At 45.1% G+C, this 18,563-nt stretch overlaps 1 protein-coding gene and 1 pseudogene across 1 annotated transcript; both read left to right on the top strand.

Annotated features, from left to right (window-relative positions):
• Positions 1 to 925: 925 nt before the first annotated feature.
• On the top strand, positions 926 to 13,781 carry LOC132145491 (ATP-dependent RNA helicase DDX42-like). The gene is made up of 17 exons (XM_059556577.1): positions 926 to 1,150; positions 1,428 to 1,590; positions 1,668 to 1,729; positions 1,899 to 1,935; positions 2,470 to 2,622; positions 3,384 to 3,488; positions 3,573 to 3,692; positions 3,791 to 3,967; positions 4,154 to 4,282; positions 4,389 to 4,488; positions 4,774 to 4,821; positions 4,943 to 5,040; positions 5,132 to 5,408; positions 5,517 to 5,743; positions 5,829 to 5,939; positions 6,142 to 6,246; positions 13,018 to 13,781. Exons 1-17 carry the CDS (start codon positions 936 to 938, stop codon positions 13,606 to 13,608), a joined length of 2,718 nt encoding a protein of 905 aa, XP_059412560.1. The 5' UTR covers positions 926 to 935; the 3' UTR covers positions 13,609 to 13,781.
• Positions 13,782 to 14,742: 961 nt separating this feature from the next.
• On the top strand, positions 14,743 to 16,486 carry LOC132145430 (zona pellucida sperm-binding protein 3-like; annotated as a pseudogene).
• Positions 16,487 to 18,563: the final 2,077 nt, after the last annotated feature.

Genomic DNA, 18,563 nt, shown 5'->3' with positions numbered 1-18,563 from the left:
TTTATATTTAAATCACTACACTTTATTTGCTCTGTTTTATTCTGTGAAACCTTAATACGTATGTGGAATAACAAGCCCCGTGAAGCTGTGGTTTACAGTGAATTTATAACAGCTAAGGGGGTTCTTGGGTCTTATTGCTTTAATTTTTTATTTATTATTATTATTATTATTATTATTATTGCAACAGTTCTTTTTAATCAGTGGCTTCTGTATATTTTTCATGCAGATCAACGAAAGTCCTGACTTCTGACAAAGGTTTCTATTATTTAAAATAATAAACTAAGGAGGAGATTAATTCAAAACTGAAACAAAACATTTGTACCATACTTTACATAGACAGTATCATTAACTGAAAAAGATGAGGATCTGGCAACACGACAATCACGTTCTCCACCAAACGCGTCGCGCTAATTTTACCAAACACAAAACTAGTCCATTGTAAATGACGTAATACCCAATCTCCAAGAAGTGTGCTAGATAGCCTGAATTGGTAAATACGTTGTGGATAAATAAGGTGTCCACCCACCCACTTTAGAAGATCGGTTTTTTCACGTCATCTGAAACAGGTAAATAAACAAAATGTAAATAAATCCAGCTTTTACGCTTCGATGCATGCAATGTGAAAATAATCGAAGCATAATCCGTATAACGTTACACAAAAACATTAGCTCGAGGCCTCTCCACGGCCATCAGCGCAGCATTACGAGACACCCGTCTCCTACTTGCTGTTTGGCCCCCAAATATTGAGATATTAGCTATGGCAAAAGACAGTAAAGCTGCTGAGAAATATCTGTAAGCAGCGCGCGAGCAATAAGACTTTGTACTTGTTATGCTTCAGTAAATTAGCCTGATGGGGGATATACACATTATACACTCTGGATTTAGCTCACGGGTTTTAACCCCAAATCTGCCGCTGTGTTTGCAGCCCAACAGCCATGAACTGGAGCAAGGGAGGCCCGAGTGGCAAGCGAGGCTTTGGATTCGGGGGGTTCTCTCTTGCGAGTGGGAAGAAAGAAGAACCTCGCGCTCCCCCGAAGGCCCACTCTGCTTTTGGAACTCCAGGACCATCGGGTGGATATGGCAAGAATCAGCAGCTTTCGTCTTTTTACAAAATAGGAACAAAACGAGCCAATTTCGACGAGGAGAATGCGTAAGTACTTAAAACGCGACCACTTCTACACTGAAACACTGCTAAAGGGACAGTTCATGCCAGAATGATAACTGTAAAATAATTTCAATCTAAAAAAAAATCTCATTATTATGTGTATGTGTTTCAGTCACATTCGTTCACTTCTATTGCTGAAAGCAAAAGGTGCCAGAGAAGACTGTCATTATATCTAATATCTCTATTTAAGTTTGAGTAAATGAGTTTTAGGTGAATGAAAGAGGCTTTTACAATTATTGCTTGAAATGTATTTATCCCGTAGTTATTTCGAGGATGATGAAGAGGAGTCTAGCAGTACAGATCTGCCATATATACCGGCCGAGAACTCTCCCACTAGACAGCAGTTCCAGTCTGGAGGAGGAGGAGGAGGAGGAGGCTCAGACAGCGAGGATGACCCTCTTGATGCTTTTATGGCTGAGGTGGAGGTGAGGGCTCCTGAAGTGATCTCTTTTGAGAAGAGGCACTGGACATTGCATTAATTCTTGTTTTTGACTTCTTTCAGGACCAAGCAGCGAAAGACATGAAGAAACTCGAAGAAAAGGAAAAAGAGAAAAAGTTAGCCAAGTAAGATTCTGATATTATCACAGCATTTTTCTCAGACCGTTCATCCAAATAATACATTTATAGCAGAGAAGATTGGAATGGAAGGGGGTTTATGGGTAGAATATGGGCTTCTTTGGGTGATTGAGCGAGTCGCAGGGAAGTTTTTTTTTTCTCCGCTTGTTTCTTCCAGGGGTATACGGGATGACATCGAAGAGGAGGATGACCAAGTGAGTGACCCTCTTGAAGTTACTGCCACCACCGTAGCCTTTCCACAGTGATGACTGTGCTTAACCCCTCTTTCTATTTTTCTTTCTTATACTCTCTATATATCTACATCAGTTTACAGACTGAGCCATTCAAAAGTACTTTTGGTGATGGAGTAGGTGTTGTTTTTAAGCTTTTTTTTAATGCAGTCTTCAGACATGTTTTCTGAACCAGTTAATTGGTTCTCAGTTATTATCTATTGTCTTTAAATGTTTACAGAAAAAGTGATTATTTTGTTATTTGAGTCAGTGCTATGTGTTAAAACAGCAGTGATCAATTAAAATTTTATAATTTTAATGTCATGGACACCACCTCAGTGCTCAGTAAATTGTTGGTTTCATTCGAAATATTTGTATTTTTAACATGCCATGTTTTATTAGACAAGCTGATTTCGATGCACTCTAAGACCACATTTAGATGACTTTTTTTATGTTCAGCAGTGAAGACCTGCTGCCTCTGCCTGTCTTGATCTAAATAATTTTTTGCATTCTTTGCAGGAAGCATATTTTCGTTACATGGCTGAAAACCCAACAGCTGGGCTGACCCAAGAGGAAGATGAGGAAGAAGTGGACTATGACAGCGATGGCAACCCCATTGCTCCTACTACCAAAAAGATTATCATGCCTCTGCCCCCAATAGACCACTCGGAGGTAGTTACTGCGTTTCCCTACAGCGATTGTTGCATCAGTGTCCTTAATTAAATAGACTGCTGCAGGAATGGCATATTGTTGTAGGTCTGCTCAGAAGTTTTTATGATAAAAAGCTAATAGTATTTTTTGGATTATTGCCAAAAATAAGCTCTGTGAACATTAAAGATATGATCCTTACACGTTTGTGCATTAAGATAATCTTCACAAATGAACACCACTTTTGAAGCTTAAATGCAGTTGTCAAAGACAGACAACCCTTTAATCTTCATTTAAAATCTACAAAGTTTGAGTTTAACTAGTTTCAAATAATGTATCTATAAAAAATTAAGGCTATTAAAAGCGAACTTGAGTGTTCCTGTAAAATGGAAAAGTTTTCCTGTGACGCTGTAAAATGTTCCCAAAAGCTTCTGTAGTCCTATTTAGCTAATTTTGAGCAACCACCACTTTCAAGACACTGAAAAAGCTCAAAAATCAACAGTGGTGTTTTACTTTTGTATGTTATGTTTTAGAATAAAAAGTGAAAATATCTTCAGCTTGTGCTAACAACGAAGCTTGTTGCAGGCATTTGCTCCATTTAAACAAACTTACTTAAGAGGTTTCCCAACTTCTGCTAACTTGTTTCCATGTTTTGGGAACCATTCCTGCAGCTCTATTGATGAGCAAGTACATTTATTAGATTGCTCATATCAAGAAGACCTATGTATATACATAAAAAAGTATATGTAAGCAAGTGCAAATCTTGAATAGTGTTCTGTCTGTAGATTGACTATCCTCCCTTTGAGAAGAACTTCTTTATTGAGCATGAGGAACTCAGCAGTCTGACTGAGGCCGGAGTGGTGGAACTGAGAAATAAACTCAATCTGAAGGTCACTGGCAGCACATACAAGCACATACACAAATGATCGTTCTCTTTCTTTCAACCCACATTAACCCATATTCAAAATGAACAGGTTTCAGGTGCAGCCCCTCCTAAACCAGCCACCAGTTTTGCCCACTTTGGATTTGATGAGCAGCTCATGCACCAGATCCGTAAATCTGAGTACACTCAACCCACACCCATCCAGTGCCAGGTGAGCTACCAGACCCTCCCACAAATTTACCTTTGTTTGTTAGGTATCGTTTTTTTTTTCTTTCTTTTTTTCTACAGTAATGCGTGTTGTTTCACTAGGGTGTTCCAATAGCTTTGGGTGGCAGAGACATGATTGGCATTGCCAAAACTGGCAGTGGAAAGACCGCTGCTTTCATTTGGCCAATGCTGGTGCACATCATGGACCAGAAGGAGCTGGAGCAGGGAGAGGGACCCATTGCTGTGATCGTCTGCCCCACCAGAGAGCTCTGTCAACAGGTTTAGAGAGAAGGACAAAAATACTCTTTTATATGAGGGAAAGGTGTAAAAGATGGAAGGAGATGAAAAATAATTGTTGGGCAAAAGGATCAACTGTTTTTCTCATGTAATATTGGTCATGAATGAAGTTTTTGTAGTGTGTTTTGGGTTTTAGTCACTTTAAAAGTGCTTTTCTGTGTGGTTCAGATCCATTCTGAATGCAAGCGCTTTGGGAAAGTGTATGGTCTCCGCTCGGTGGCAGTATATGGAGGCGGCAGTATGTGGGAACAAGCCAAAGCTCTACAGGAAGGAGCTGAAATTGTTGTCTGCACCCCAGTAAGAACATCTTATCTTTTGATACCCAACCCCGTTTGACATCTTTCTGTTTACTCGTGAGGGGGTTCCTTCCTTGGGTGTACTGTTAAAGGCTCTTCTCACATAGGGTCGCCTGATCGATCACGTGAAGAAGAAGGCTACATCTCTGCAGCGAGTGACCTACCTGGTGTTTGACGAAGCTGATCGCATGTTCGATATGGGCTTTGGTATGTGTAAAATGTCACTTTTTTGGTTTAATCCCACTAATTTGTGCTCAGTCAGTGCATTTCTCAACTGAGATTTCATTTCCAAAGTATTGCATTAAAGAAGTCTTTTACTCACCCTAGTATTTGATCAAACCCACAAGACTTTCATTCAGTGTTTCATTTGGAATAATGAGGGTGGGTAAATACAGAATTTGACAGATTTCTTTTTTTAGGTGACCTATTCCTTGATGAAATATAAGCACAGTTGTGATGCATTTCATTTAAGCTTGATTTTCAATTACACAGAATACCAAGTGAGATCCATTGCTAGCCATGTCAGACCTGATCGCCAGAGTAAGTATCTCTAATTTTTATATTAATGTGCTACTTTAAAGCACTTCTACATTCTTGCATTAACCCAATCCAATGCATTTATTGTACTTACTAGCTCTTCATGACCTCTGATCTCTCACAGCTTTGTTATTCAGTGCAACATTTCGGAAGAAAATTGAAAAGCTGGCGCGAGATATTTTGGTTGACCCCATTCGTGTTGTGCAGGGAGATATAGGAGAGGTGCATACTCAATTTATTATGCAAGTATTTAAAAATGTACACTGCATTATCTATTTAACCTCTATTTACACCTCTTTTCTCCTACTCCCAGGCTAATGAAGATGTCACTCAGATAGTGGAGGTGCTGCATTCTGGGCAGGAAAAGTGGGGTTGGCTGACACGCAGGCTGGTTGAGTTCACCTCAGCTGGCTCTGTGCTCATCTTTGTCACTAAAAAGACGAACTGTGAGGAACTGGCTACAAATCTCAATCAGGAAGGTTACAGCCTAGGGCTGCTGCATGGAGACATGGATCAGAGTGAGAGGAACAAAGTCATCGCTGACTTTAAGAAAAAGAATCTGCCCGTATTAGTAGCTACTGATGTTGCCGGTTAGTTGGTCTTACTTTATCTATCTAGTTTTATCTGTTCAGAATAAATGAACTATTTCCATTTGTCACCTTTTATGTATTAATTCAAATTTGTCTTGCAATTCTCAGCTCGTGGGTTGGATATCCCATCTATCCGTACAGTTGTGAACTATGATGTAGCAAGAGACATTGACACACATACACATCGAATTGGTAGAACAGGTCGTGCGGGAGAGAAGGGTTTAGCTTACACTCTGCTCACCACTAAAGACACTTCATTTGCTGGTGACCTGGTTCGAAATTTAGAGGGAGCAAATCAGAGTGTTTCAAAGGAGCTGATGGACCTGGCAATGCAGGTAAAACAATGACCTGAATACAACATGTTTCACAGACTTGCTCATCATCTTTACATTATTGTTGTTGTTTTTTCTTTTTCTCTAGAATCCCTGGTTCAGGAAGTCCCGCTTTAAGGGAGGGAAAGGGAAGAAGCCAAATATTGGAGGTGGAGGCCTGGGTTACAGAGAGAGACCAGGCCTTGGATCTGAATCCACTGTTAGTTTGACTTTACTTTTGCTTGCTTGCTTGCTTTATGTATTTATAAAAAAAAAAAGTGTTATTTATATAATATTTTCTTCTGCCCATTCCCCATGTTTTTTTGTTTCCAATTATTTTTTGTAATTACAGACAGAAACCACAGCTAATTAATAACTTATGTTTTTATTATATTTCAAAAATCTTAAATTTATTCATACAGGAGCGCAGTAGTAGTGGTGGTTCTGCTCTTGGTAACTATGAAGCCTACAAACCCTCCACTGGGGCCATGGGAGAGCGTATGTCTGCCCTGAAGCAAGCATTTCAGGTACATTTTATTATTATTATTTATTTTATTTTGTCTTGTTAACATCTTTCACTGAATTTCTTTTGCCAACCACTCTTAAAGAAGTGGTTTATCAGCTTGATTGTGTTTTTGGGGTGCAATGTAACACTTGTTTATGTTTAGTTGTTAAAAAAAGCACATCATTTTTTACATTTTTTCCTTTAATCTACTCCGCTGTTTCTGTTCTCATTAGAACCTTCTTAGGGCTTCTCCGATCTCGATCGGCCGATCGTTATTCGCATCTCATCTGTAAAGCCGGTTCTCTAATCAGCGGTAAATTACCTCAGGTGCGTGATTTCACATAGAGCAGCTGTTACTACACAGAGCCATTGTTAACTGAGAAGCTGCGCAAATCCACGTTCATTTTCAGTGTTTATTTGTGCATCTTCTCAGTTAACAACGGCTCTGTGTAGTAACAGCTGCTCTGTGTGAAATCACGCACCTGATGGAATTTACCGCTGATTAGAGAACGTCTCCGGTTACTCACGTAACCTTAGTTCCCTGAGAGGAGGGAACGAGACATTACGTATGGGGAAATCCATTTCCTCGAAATTATGAAGTCTGATTGAATAACTCTTTTGCTTGCAAATAGCCAATGGCGCCCTCGCCCTCACCTGATTGGCTGACAGCCATCAATATAGGTGACGGCGGACGCCAAAAACCTCAGAATCTTCGACTGAACGAGAGTTATGAGGCTGGAAGGTTTTCCACACGGCAGGTTATGTAATGTCTCGTTCCCTCCTCTCAGGGAACTAAGGTTACGTGAGTAACCGGAGACGTTCCCTTATCGAGTCGGTCTCTCGACATTACGTATGGGGAGCAATAAAACCCCCGCCGTGTGGGAAATACTGTCCGGCCCAGCTCACATCGAACCACAGAAGAGCATACACTAGTTCTTACAGCGCATTAGCTCTAGGTCCTAGGACCTGGTTGAAACCCCTTTTGGCACAGAGCCAAATCAGCTCTTACACCATTGTAACCCAATGCACCCAGATAAGCAACACTGGTGTGATATGGGGAAAATGCAGCAATATGTTGGTGCTTGGGAATACACTGCCGGCTTATAATGCGGGCATAATAAAGGGGCCACACTATATAGTGACTGAATACCTTAACCGCAGCTATTACTAAAATAACTGACGCTGTCTATATGACCTGGTCGTTGTCGCACAGCCTCCTCTATCCAGTGTGATAACCTCTGCTTCGACAGCGCGCTGCCCTTCTTGGCACCCGCGTAGCAGACGAAAAGCTGCTCTGAAGTTCGAAACTGGCTAGTTCTGTTCACATAAGCACGCAGGGCACGCACGGGGCACAAAGCGCACTTCTGAGACACTGAATTACTGTCCTCCTCGGGGCAAAATGCTTGAATTGTAACTATCTGAGCTCTGAACGGCGTTGAGAGTACTTTAGACGAATAGCCGCGTTTGGGTAAAAGTCTGACCATACAATCGTCCGGTCCAAACTGCATACACGCGCTGTTCACTGACAGGGCATGCAAGTCTCCCACTTGTTTCCCGCAAGCTAGCGCGAGCAGTAGCGCCGTCTTAAATGAGAGCACTTTAAGGTCGCTAAACTCGGCTGGTTCAAAAGGTGGGTCGGACAGCGCACTAAGCACTAACGACAGGTCCCAGACCGGCATCTGACGAAGGCGGGGTGGATTAAGCCGCCTAGCTCCCCGAAGAAAACTCGTTATCAGGGGGTGCCTCCCCACTGAATGACCGTCTAGCAAGTCACGAAAAACGGCGATAGCGGCCACGTAGACTTTCACTGTAGATGGGGTACTGCCAGCATCCAGACGTTCCTGTAGGAAGGTCAGAATAATGGAGATATCGCAACTGCTGGGGTCCTCATTTTTGTCAACACACCAGTTAGCAAATACTTTCCACTTCAGAGTGTATAAACGCCTCGTGGAAGGGACTCTAGCCTCTGCTATTGTCTGCAGCACTCGCTGATATACTCCACGCTGATCTGCCACACATGCAGGTCCCAAAGCTCTGGGTTGGGGTACCATATGGTGCCCCTCGCCTGGGATAAGAGGTCCCTTCTCGGCGGGATCCGCCACGGGGGAAGCCGCGACATGTTCACCAGTTCCGGGAACCACGGCTGGTTGGGCCATTTGGGTGCTACCAGGATCAACGCACATCTCTCCTCCCTGATCTTTTGCAGTACCAGCGGCATTAACTTGACTGGGGGAAAACCATACTTCCGTCCCTTGGGCCAGCGGCTCGACAGCGCGTCTCCCCCCAGGGGGGATGCTGTCAGCGAGAAGTGCAGAGGGCAGTGGGCGTTCTCTTGCGACGCAAAGAGGTCGATCTCCGCTTTGCCAAACAGATTCCAGATCATATTTATCGTTTGCGGATGGAGCCTCCATTCTCAGTGTACAATGCCGTCCCTGGACAGCATGTCGGCGCCGCAATTCAAACTGCCCGGTATGTGCACTGCTCGAATCGACAGAAGTACCCTGTCCATCCATAACAGCAGCTGTCTCGCTAATCCCTGCAGGGATCGCAAACGTAAACCTCCCTGGCGATTGATGTACGCCACCACCGCCGTGTTGTCCGTTCTGATGAGAACATGACGGTGTTTCAAAAACGGAAGGAAACTCTGCAGCGCTAGATGAACCACTTCCATCTCCAAGCAGTTTATATGCCAACGCGTCTGGTCCCCTGTCCACATACCAAATGCTGGTCTGCCATCGCATAGGGCTCCCCAGTCTGATAGTGAAGCATCCGTGGTGACCACTACACGTCTGACCACTCTGCCCATAGCAGCACCCTGCTCGAATATGGTCGTGCCGAACCAAGGCGCCAGAGTCTCGAGACATGAACACGTTATGATAAGGTGTTCTGTTCCCGCTCTCCACGCCCGCGGCTTCACTCGGCTCTGTAACCAGTGTTGAAGCGGTCTCATGTGCAACAAGCCCAGTCTGCAGATGGAGGCTGCGGCCGCCATCAGACCGAGCAGCCTCTGAAACGTTCTTAAGGGGATAGCTCTGCCTTGAACGAAGAGGGCTAGTGTATTGTGAATCTACTGGATTCTCGGCTCTGACAGCTTCGCGATCATAGTGCGCCAGTCCAGTATCATACCAAGGAATGCGATATATTGGCGCGGCTGCAGCGTGAATGTTCACAGACAGCCCCAAACCTGTCAGATGGGCGAGGAGTCTGTGTTTGTGTTCCTCGAGAGCGCTTCTCGACCGTGCGATGACTAACCAGTCGTCGAGATAGTTCAGTATGCGCATTCCACTGAGCTTCAGGGGAGCGAGCGCTGTGTTCATGCACATTGTAAATACGCGGGGAGCCAAAGCGAGCCCAAACGGCAACACTTTGAACTGGTATGCCACCCCCTCGAATGCAAAACGCAGGAAGCGCCTGTGATGTGGGGCTATCTGGATGTGGAAGTATGCATCCTTTAGATCCACTGCAATGAAGTAATCGTCGGGCTGAATGTGCGCGAGGATCTGCTTCACAGTTATCATCTTGAACGTGCATTTCGCGAGCGCTTTGTTCAGTAATCTCAGGTCTAAGATGGGGCGCATACCTCCGTCCTTTTTCGGAACTAGAAAATAACGGCTGTAGAACCCTGAATTTCTCCGTTCCTCGGGCACTATCTCTACTGCTTGTTTGGCCAGGAGAGAGGATATTTCTGCTCGTAGCAGCGGGGCGCTCTGTTCTGATACTTCTGTCATAATCACACCGCCGAAGCGGGGTGGTCTGTGAGCGAACTGGAGCGTATAGCCGCGTTTTATCGTGTTGATCACCCAATAAGATGCCATGGGGAGCGTGGCCCACGCGCTCAGATGACTCGTTACAGATGATATTAATGTATGCTGCGGCGGGGGCTGCGCGCCAGCCACCGGGGAAGCATTGACCGCTATATGAATGGGAGGTGACTCGTCCGCGGCTTCTTGCACGGGAGCATACAAAGCCACCTCCTCGGGTTTCCCCGAGCTTCCGCTTTGCGAAACGTCTCTCGGGGGAGAGGCTTCGCTTATGTAGCGGGTAATAGTAGAGGGAGGAAGAAAGCTCTTTTGCTGAGGCATGTAATGCATGTTTATTGAAACAGAACACAGCGGTTTCATTCTCACAACATTCACATCATTGACGAACTCTGGGCGGGAACACGCCCTCTTCGCTGCGGGTCCGACGAACACGTCCCGCGCTCTCTTCCCCCTGGCACGAGCATCAGGAATGCTGCTCCTTCTTGCCCGCCGTGCGCCCTTGGCTTCTAGAGGCCGGTTTAGCACCAAAACGGGGCTTCCTGGGCTGCCTCTGGCGGAACGGTGGCTCTGGCTCACGACGCTCTACCGCGCTCGGGAATGCGCGCCTGGTATTTCCCGCCGGGCGCTGCGCTGAAGAAGACCTGGACCTCGCTGCAGGGGGGGCTTGAGACCGTTTCGGCAGGAGATGAGGCTTGACGGTCTCGGCATATTTCTCCGACAGAGATTCCAGCGCGACACCGAAAAGACCGGTGGGGCTCACCGGCACATCCAGGAACTGCCTCTTTTCGGCATCGCGCATGCCAGACAGCGTCAGCCACAGATGGCAATGCAGGACCACAAGGCTGCTCATATTGCGGCCGATTCCCTGCGCGACCTTCTTCGACGCCGCGAGAGCTAGATCCGCTGCCGTGCGCAGCTTCCTGAGCGACTCTGGGTCCGGGCTTCCCTCGTCCAGGGACCCCAGGAGCCGAGTTTGGAAGACCTGCAGGATTGCCATCGTGTGGAGGGCAGATGCTGCATGTCCAGCCAATATGTATGCCTTCTCGGCGATGTGAGCAGTAGCTCGACATGGCCTAGAAGGCAAAGAGGCGGTTTTCCAGCCGGGAGAAGACGCCAGGGGGCCGTGATAGCATCCTCGACGGGAAACGGTCGCGCATATCCCAATTTCTCCGCCCCTTCCACCGTCGTCATAAGCTGGGTCCCCTGTGCATGGGCTCGGGCTGAGTAAGGGGAGCGCCATGACCGGGTGAGTTCCTCGTGGACCTCAGAGAAAAAAGGCGCGGGTCTCTGCGGGGCTTCAGCCTGGCGGCCCGCGCCGAGGAAGGAATCTCTTAGACGGCAGCTCCTTGGGGGCTGTCCACTCCAATTCCATATCTGCCACCGCCTCCGTGAGGATCGCCATAAGCTCGGCATCCAGCAATGTGGGGGCGGCTTCAGATGGGGCCTCGGACCACGCTCCTGGGTCTGAGGCATTAGTAGACATGGCGTCGTCCTCGTCATATCCAAACGAGACCATTTCCCGCGCTTCAAGTGGAGGGCGGTAACTGGCCTCAGAGTATGAGAGGGGATCTTCCACGTGAGGGTGGCGTGGGCGTTGGGCCGACGCCAGTACCTCGACAGAATCCGTCGACGGAGCTCTCTGCAGTCTCCCGGTTCGCGGCTCGACGGCGGCGGACGGGGGAGAGGCAGGAGATACAGGGCCACCGTTGCGGGTAACGGCCAGCCTTGCACGAAGGACCTTGATGGGAAGCTCCTCACAGGCACGACATCCCGAACCTTCGAATGCCGCCTCTGCGTGAGCCCGACCCAGGCACAGCACACACTGCTCGTGTGCGTCCGGGAAATCAATGGGCCCACCACACATGCGGCAAAGAGACATTATAAGAGTAAAATCACCAGAACGCGAGAGGGGATAATTTTCCAAAATTTTCCGCTCTGTATGCGTGAATCCACGGCGAAACCAGACTCAAGTGAAGAAAAAAGATTCTGAGGTTTTTGGCGCCCGCCGTCACCTATATTGATGGCTGTCAGCCAATCAGGTGAGGGCGAGGGCGCCATTGGCTATTTGCAAGCAAAAGAGTTATTCAATCAGACTTCATAATTTCGAGGAAATGGATTTCCCCATACGTAATGTCGAGAGACCGACTCGATAAGGGAACCGGCTTTACTGACGAGATGTGCATTAACGATCGGCCGATCGTGATCGGAGCACCCCTAAACCTTCTGTTGAGTTCCTGGTTCTATGAAGCCACTCCCTCTACATAATACATAATTGTGCTCAGATTGGTTAGCTTTGCACTTTGTCCGGAAACATCACGCACCCTTGCCTGCCATTACCATCCCATGGGCAGCAGAGCCGCACAATTAATCAAATTTCTAATCACAAACACAATTATGGATGCCACAATTACATAATTGTTGAAAGTGGCAATTAATCGTTCAAAGTCCACTTATGTTATTCTGAATGCTTAAGATGCATTTTTTTCTACATGTTAGAAAGGGTTTTTCCATTGTTTTAGTATGAGTATAACATTATAATAGAATTCCTATTTTTATAAAATTTAAAGAAGAAACCAATCCCATGTATATTTGACATTTGATGCTTAATACTATAGAAAAGCACATCTTATTTCATATCAAAATATGGCTTGCAGTTGCATCAAACAATGGCATAAACATCATTCAATGTAAATTGTGATAATCGTAATGAATAATCGCTATTATAATTTCAAGGGAATAAACCACAATTATGATTTTTGTCATAATCGTGCAGCCCTAATGGGCAGGTTGACGTAAGCACCGTGGTTAGTGATGTCTCAATCCTGGGAAGAGGCTTGTTGTGGTCCCTACCAGTCTTTTTATAGTCCTTAAACAGTAATTTCTTTGCATTGAACTTTGAGAATTATTTATGCTCTGACTTATTTTAAAAAAGTGAAATCATACTCAACCACCCCTTTAAATTCCTCAGTAAAGATATATAGTTGTATGTACCAATTTCTGGATTTTGTTTGACTGCTCTTGCTTTCCCTCAGGCTCAGTATAAAAACCACTTTGTGGCAGCATCTGGTGTTCCTCCAAAACTCACCACAAAGTCCAGCAGCTCCTCTGGGTGGACCAGTGCGGGAAGTCTAAGTTCTTTGCCTTCAGGAACACCAGAGGGGCCTGACGGAACCCACATCTCCTACTTGCCATCGTCCTCTTCCTCATTTCCTTCCATGCAGCCACCCCCTCCCTCCATGCAGCCACCCCCTCCCCTCAGCTCGGGTGCCAAAATGAGCGGCTTCAGCAGTGCAGGCTCCCTGAGCTCAGTTTCAGACTCTTACTCTAGCTCTTCTTCAAAAGAGGGATCCTGTAGCGATAGGAGTGCTGACGACAGGGGTCATCGTGGAGATAGTCATTATCGTCACAGTGGCAGGCAAAGTGGTGGAGACCGTGATCGCTACGCAGAGAGGGACCGTCATAGTGACAGAGATCGTCATAGCGATAGCCGAAACGGTGAAGGGAGCCATAGGGACAGAGAGGGACGGTCAGAAAGAGATGGCGGCGAGAGGTCAGCGACTCATAAAGACAGCTTTGCAGTTCCTGATCCCCCTAAACGTAAGAAAAGCAGATGGGACAATTAAAGTGTACAGGAAAGCAGCCGTCAACTGTTCTTTGATCAGAATACACAGCTGACCCAGTCTCCCTAGCAGTGTCTTTAGCTGTCTGCTTGTCTTTTTTTCGTCTGTATGTAAGATGTAGCTGTTTTATTGGTGCCTAGGAGACTGCCACGCCATCACCCTTGTCATTTACTAGAAATGCAAGTTAGAACTGAATTGGCAAGATGAAAAGAATGCACCATGAGCCTATGTGTTGTGTTAAAGTAGATGTGTCTGTTCAGTTGCACGCTAGTTGTTTCTTTCTGAAGAAACTAATCGAATGAGAAATGTTAGCTGTGTAACAGAAGAAAAAAAAAAAAAAATCAAAACCTCTTTGTTAATAGTTGCCAACCTTTTTGTGTGTGTGTGCGCTGCTTCACAAACTATTTGTCAACGATATATTTAGTTTAAGACTTTTCCAGACATTTTCCAGTGTGTTTTAATGTGTGTTGTTCTTAATATCCATTACTGGGTTTCTTTCACTCATACTTGTTCATATTTGGAATTCAAATGCTTTATAGTCATCTGTTCAGGTTATATTTCTGTGCTGCCCAGCAGGCAGTAGTTCAAGCTGAAGGAAGGAAGTCTACCGTAAATCCACACACACTGATTAACCTAGTCATAAAACAATGGGAAGGAGGAGAAAACATATTAGTGAATCTACAATAAAATCTACGTACTATACTATGATCTTGCATTCCCTCGCTCAATTTCCATCTCTTGTGAAGATTGATGTGCCGCAATTCTGTCACAATCCAAACCTGACTGTGTAGAAACACGATGATCTTTATTATTTTGAATACTCTAGAGAACAATTCTGTCTGTGATCATGTTTGTGAATAAATAAAAAGAGGACACAAAAAGGCTTAGATGTTGGTTGTGTTTCAGAGAATTTATATAATTTTTATATTTAAAATAAAACATTATTTGGTATAGCTTCTAATACAACATGTCCTTTAATGGGGCATAGTTTATTTTGAGTAAAGAGAAATTAATGGTTTTCACCTGTGACAAATTAATTGAGTAAATTAGCTGGTATAGAGGAAAATGATGCTTGTCACGAGAGAGGTGGAGCCATCCTGATTTTCAGCTGTATAAATTTGGATGTTAGAGCACTAATGTATTATTGAACTGCAAACTTAACAACAATGGGGTTTGGGCAAGTTGGATTTGTGATCCTTTTTGTGCTGGGATTTTCTGAAGCACAATGGAGTCCCAGTGAAAGAAATGATTGGACCCCAGGTGTCTTTATGCCTAGGGCAAAAGTTCAGAAGACCGACTCTAGGATGCCTCCAATTCCCAAGAAATATGGCCCCAGTAAACCTGCATCTGCCCCACAAAGATTTCCTGTCCAAACACCAGCCAAGAGTGACTTTAGGAGGCCTTCTCAAGATGTTTTTGGTGTTCAGTCAAAAGAACAGATGCTGGGTCCAGTGACAAAACTGACATGGCAGTTTCCAAGCCTGCCAGAAGAACCACGGCAGCCAGTCATCCCTTTTGATCCGCGTCACTTTGTCCCTCCCAACAGTGTAGAGAGGGTTCCATATATGTGGAAGTCAAGAAAGACTTCTTTGGGATTGGGAAGCCAGTGAGCTCCTCTTCTGTTACACTGGGAAGCTGTAGTGCAACTGGAGAAGACCCTTCTGCTCAAGTGCTTGTCTTTGAGTCTGGATTGCATGGATGTGGCAGTGTAGTGATGGTGAGGTTTCAATGTTCCATTTCAGTGGCTTGGCGTGTTTTGTGACTAACAGGACTCCTCTATCTCCAGGTGACTAACGATGAGCTTGTCTACACCTTCAAACTTCTCCACACCCCACAAGAGGCTTCATATGGTGTTCCTATTGTTCGGAGCGTTAGTGCAGTGGTTGGAATCGAGTGTCACTATTCAAGGTGAGGTCAGGGCTCAAGGTTGCTGATGTACTGAAGGCAGGGTAAGGTGATAGTTTGACTTCCTTGCAGAAAGCATAATGTGAGCAGCGATTCCTTAGTGCCCAGTTGGGTCCCATATACCTCTACTGAAGCTGCAGAGGAGGTCTTCGACTTCTCCCTCAAGCTCATGAACGGTTGGTGTACCAAATGCTCTTGTAACTATCCAGTGCTCGTGAACCTGTCCTAAAAGTTGTCTTTGTAGATGACTGGAGATTTGAGAGGCCTTCTAACCAATACTTCCTGGGTGATCTCATAAATCTTGAAGCATCTGTGCTTCCATACAGCCATGTTCCCATCCGTGTGTTTGTGGACAGCTGTGTGGCTACAATAGTCCCTGATGTCACATCTGTCCCCAGATACTCCTTTATTGAAAACAATGGGTAAGTGGTGCCCCTCATGTGTCCCACACTAGGTGTACTGAAGTTTAACTTGGTTCCTTTCCCAGGTGCCTGGTTGATGCCAAGCTCACAGGCTCCAGGTCTCAATTTATGCCCCGAACTCGAGGTGACAAGTTGCAGCTTCAGCTAGAGGCTTTCAGGTTCCAGCAACCAGACAGTGGACTGGTATGTGACTTGTGCAATGCTTTATATGGTGTGCTTTCATGATCTACAAACGATGGTCTCTGCAGGTTTACATCACATGCATGGTGAAGGTGGCTGTAGCAACAACGACTCCAAATCCTGAACAGAAAGCTTGTTCCTTCTCTGCTAATGGGTATGATCCCCACCTCCTAAAGTGTACAGGTGACTGAGGAATTGCTTTTAACTTAAGGGTGTCTTGTCAGTTGGGTGTCTGCAGATGGTTCTGACCAGGTGTGTGGCTGCTGTGACTCCACATGTAGTACCAGAAGAGGAAGTGACCAGCCCCATAAAGGTCTGAATAGTTTAGGTTGACCTTATTTTTATGCACCGCTTTTTCTAACTGCTTGTTTGTTCCCCAGATCGGTGGTGGGTTAAAACCTCTGTTGGGCCCTTAAGTGTTAAGGAATCTGGTTATGGCCAAAAATAACTGGAAGTGCTGTGACTTCAAAAAAAAATAAAAATCGTAATGGGCGTAATGTGTGTGTAGTGGTTTTTTTTTTTTTTTTTTTTTTTCTTTCTCAAATCTACAATTTGAATCCTGTTATGTGGGTCTGCTGGCACTCTCGTATGAGCCAAACTGCTCGTGACCACTGTCAAGTTTTCCATCTTGAGTGTCTTCTAAGGGGGTCCTATTAAGGGGGAGGCAGAAAGTGACTTGACATTCAGCCAAGTATGATGACCCATACTCTGTATTCATGCATTTCATCCAAAGCGTACACCCCCGGCGCAGTGGGCAGCCATTTATGGTGCAGCGCCTGGGGGGCATTTGGGGGTTCCGTGCCTTGCTCAAGGGCACCTAAGTCGTGGTATTGCAGGCCTGAGATGTGAACCCACCTCACTGGGATTAGGAGTCAAAATCTCTAAACACTAGGCCATGACTTGCTCTATTATGCTCCCTTACATAGTCTTGATTTTGTTTTGAGGTTTACTGTACTGAGCTTTTTTTTACAAAGCAAATAAAACCTCCAATAAGATGTTTGGTGTAACATTTTTAAATGTGATTTAAGAATTAACAGAAGAAAACAATGGGCTTCTTGAGTATGAAGGGTTTTTAAACTGTACCTGGAGCCTCCCCAGTGGTATATTTCCTTTATAAGACACTCACAGATTAAGTTATTGTGTACTCCACTAATCACCTAATGAGTTCATTCAGCTGGGATATCTCAAAATGAGAGATACTCAAAAAATAAATCCTCAAAAAAAAAAAACTTCAGTATGTTGGTGATTTAAAAAAAAAACGGCTATAGGGTTGAGGCAAGCAGTATTCGGAAAGTTATTGGTGTTTACTGGTTCATCTGAAGCACAATGGCAAGATCGATCAATGCAAAACAATGTTATGCTTAAGCTTCAACTGCATCAAACCAACAAAATATGCTAATAACAGTCCTGTATTAGCACCACAAAGGTTTCCTATCCAGAGACAAGCCAGGGGTGACTGGAAAGCCTTCTTAACATCTTTTTGGTGTTCGGTCAAAAGAACTGCTGCTGGATCCAGTGGCAAAAGTGACATGGTGCTTTCCAAGCCTTCCAGAAGAACCACAGTAGCAACACACTCCATTTGAGTTGTGCCATCCTGTCCCTGCTAACAGTGAAGCAGCTCGGTGTGGAGGAGAATTCAATATCTGGAGGTGATGGAAGACTTCTTTGGGACCACATGACCGCTAACGCCCTCTGCTTTTAGACTGGGAGGCTGTACTGCAACTGGAGAAGATCCTTCTACTCAAGTGCTCATCTTCGAGTCTAAACTGCATGGATGTGACAGCACACCAACAGTGATGCTATGTTGTTCTTGTTTTCTGGGTGTTTGTAGGTTTCTCTGAGCAATACCTAACCCCTATAGGTGACTGAAAATGAGCTTGTCTTTACATTTTCCATCATCTACACTGAGGCTTCATATGGTGGTCCTATTATCAGGAGCAGTGGGGGAGTAGTTAGTATTGTGTGTCACTCTACAAGGTAAGGACTAAATTCAGGATTGTTAGGTTTCCTAATGACTGGTTGCTAGAATGCAACTTTCACTAGTGCCATCTTTGTGTGAACCTTAAATAATATCATTTCTCAGCAGATGACTGAAGATTTGAGAGGCCTCCTAATCAGTACTTCTTGAGGGACATCAACTTTGAAGCCTCTGTAAGGTCATACATTCATTTTCCTTTCTGTGCGTTTGTGGACAGCTATGTTGCTATGGCAGTCCCTAATGTGAATGCTGCCCTTTTTCACGTCGTGTGTGTGTGCGTGAGAGAGAGAGTGAGAGACGGTCACACAGTGGAGTCAGCTGTCTTAACTGTCCGTGTCTTGTGTACTGCAAACACATACGAGCTTCATCACTGTCTCTGTCACACAACTCTGTTCCCCTTTCAGGCTTGAACTGATGGTAAAACTAAGTACATGATTAACTGATTACATTTATTTTGAAAGATGAAGCTCACG

The sequence above is a fragment of the Carassius carassius genome, chromosome 1 (genome assembly GCF_963082965.1).
Source record: "Carassius carassius chromosome 1, fCarCar2.1, whole genome shotgun sequence".
Classification (NCBI taxonomy): domain Eukaryota; kingdom Metazoa; phylum Chordata; class Actinopteri; order Cypriniformes; family Cyprinidae; genus Carassius; species Carassius carassius.
The sequence above is the reverse complement of the archived record's forward strand: the minus strand, read 5'-3'. Positions and strand labels throughout refer to the sequence as shown.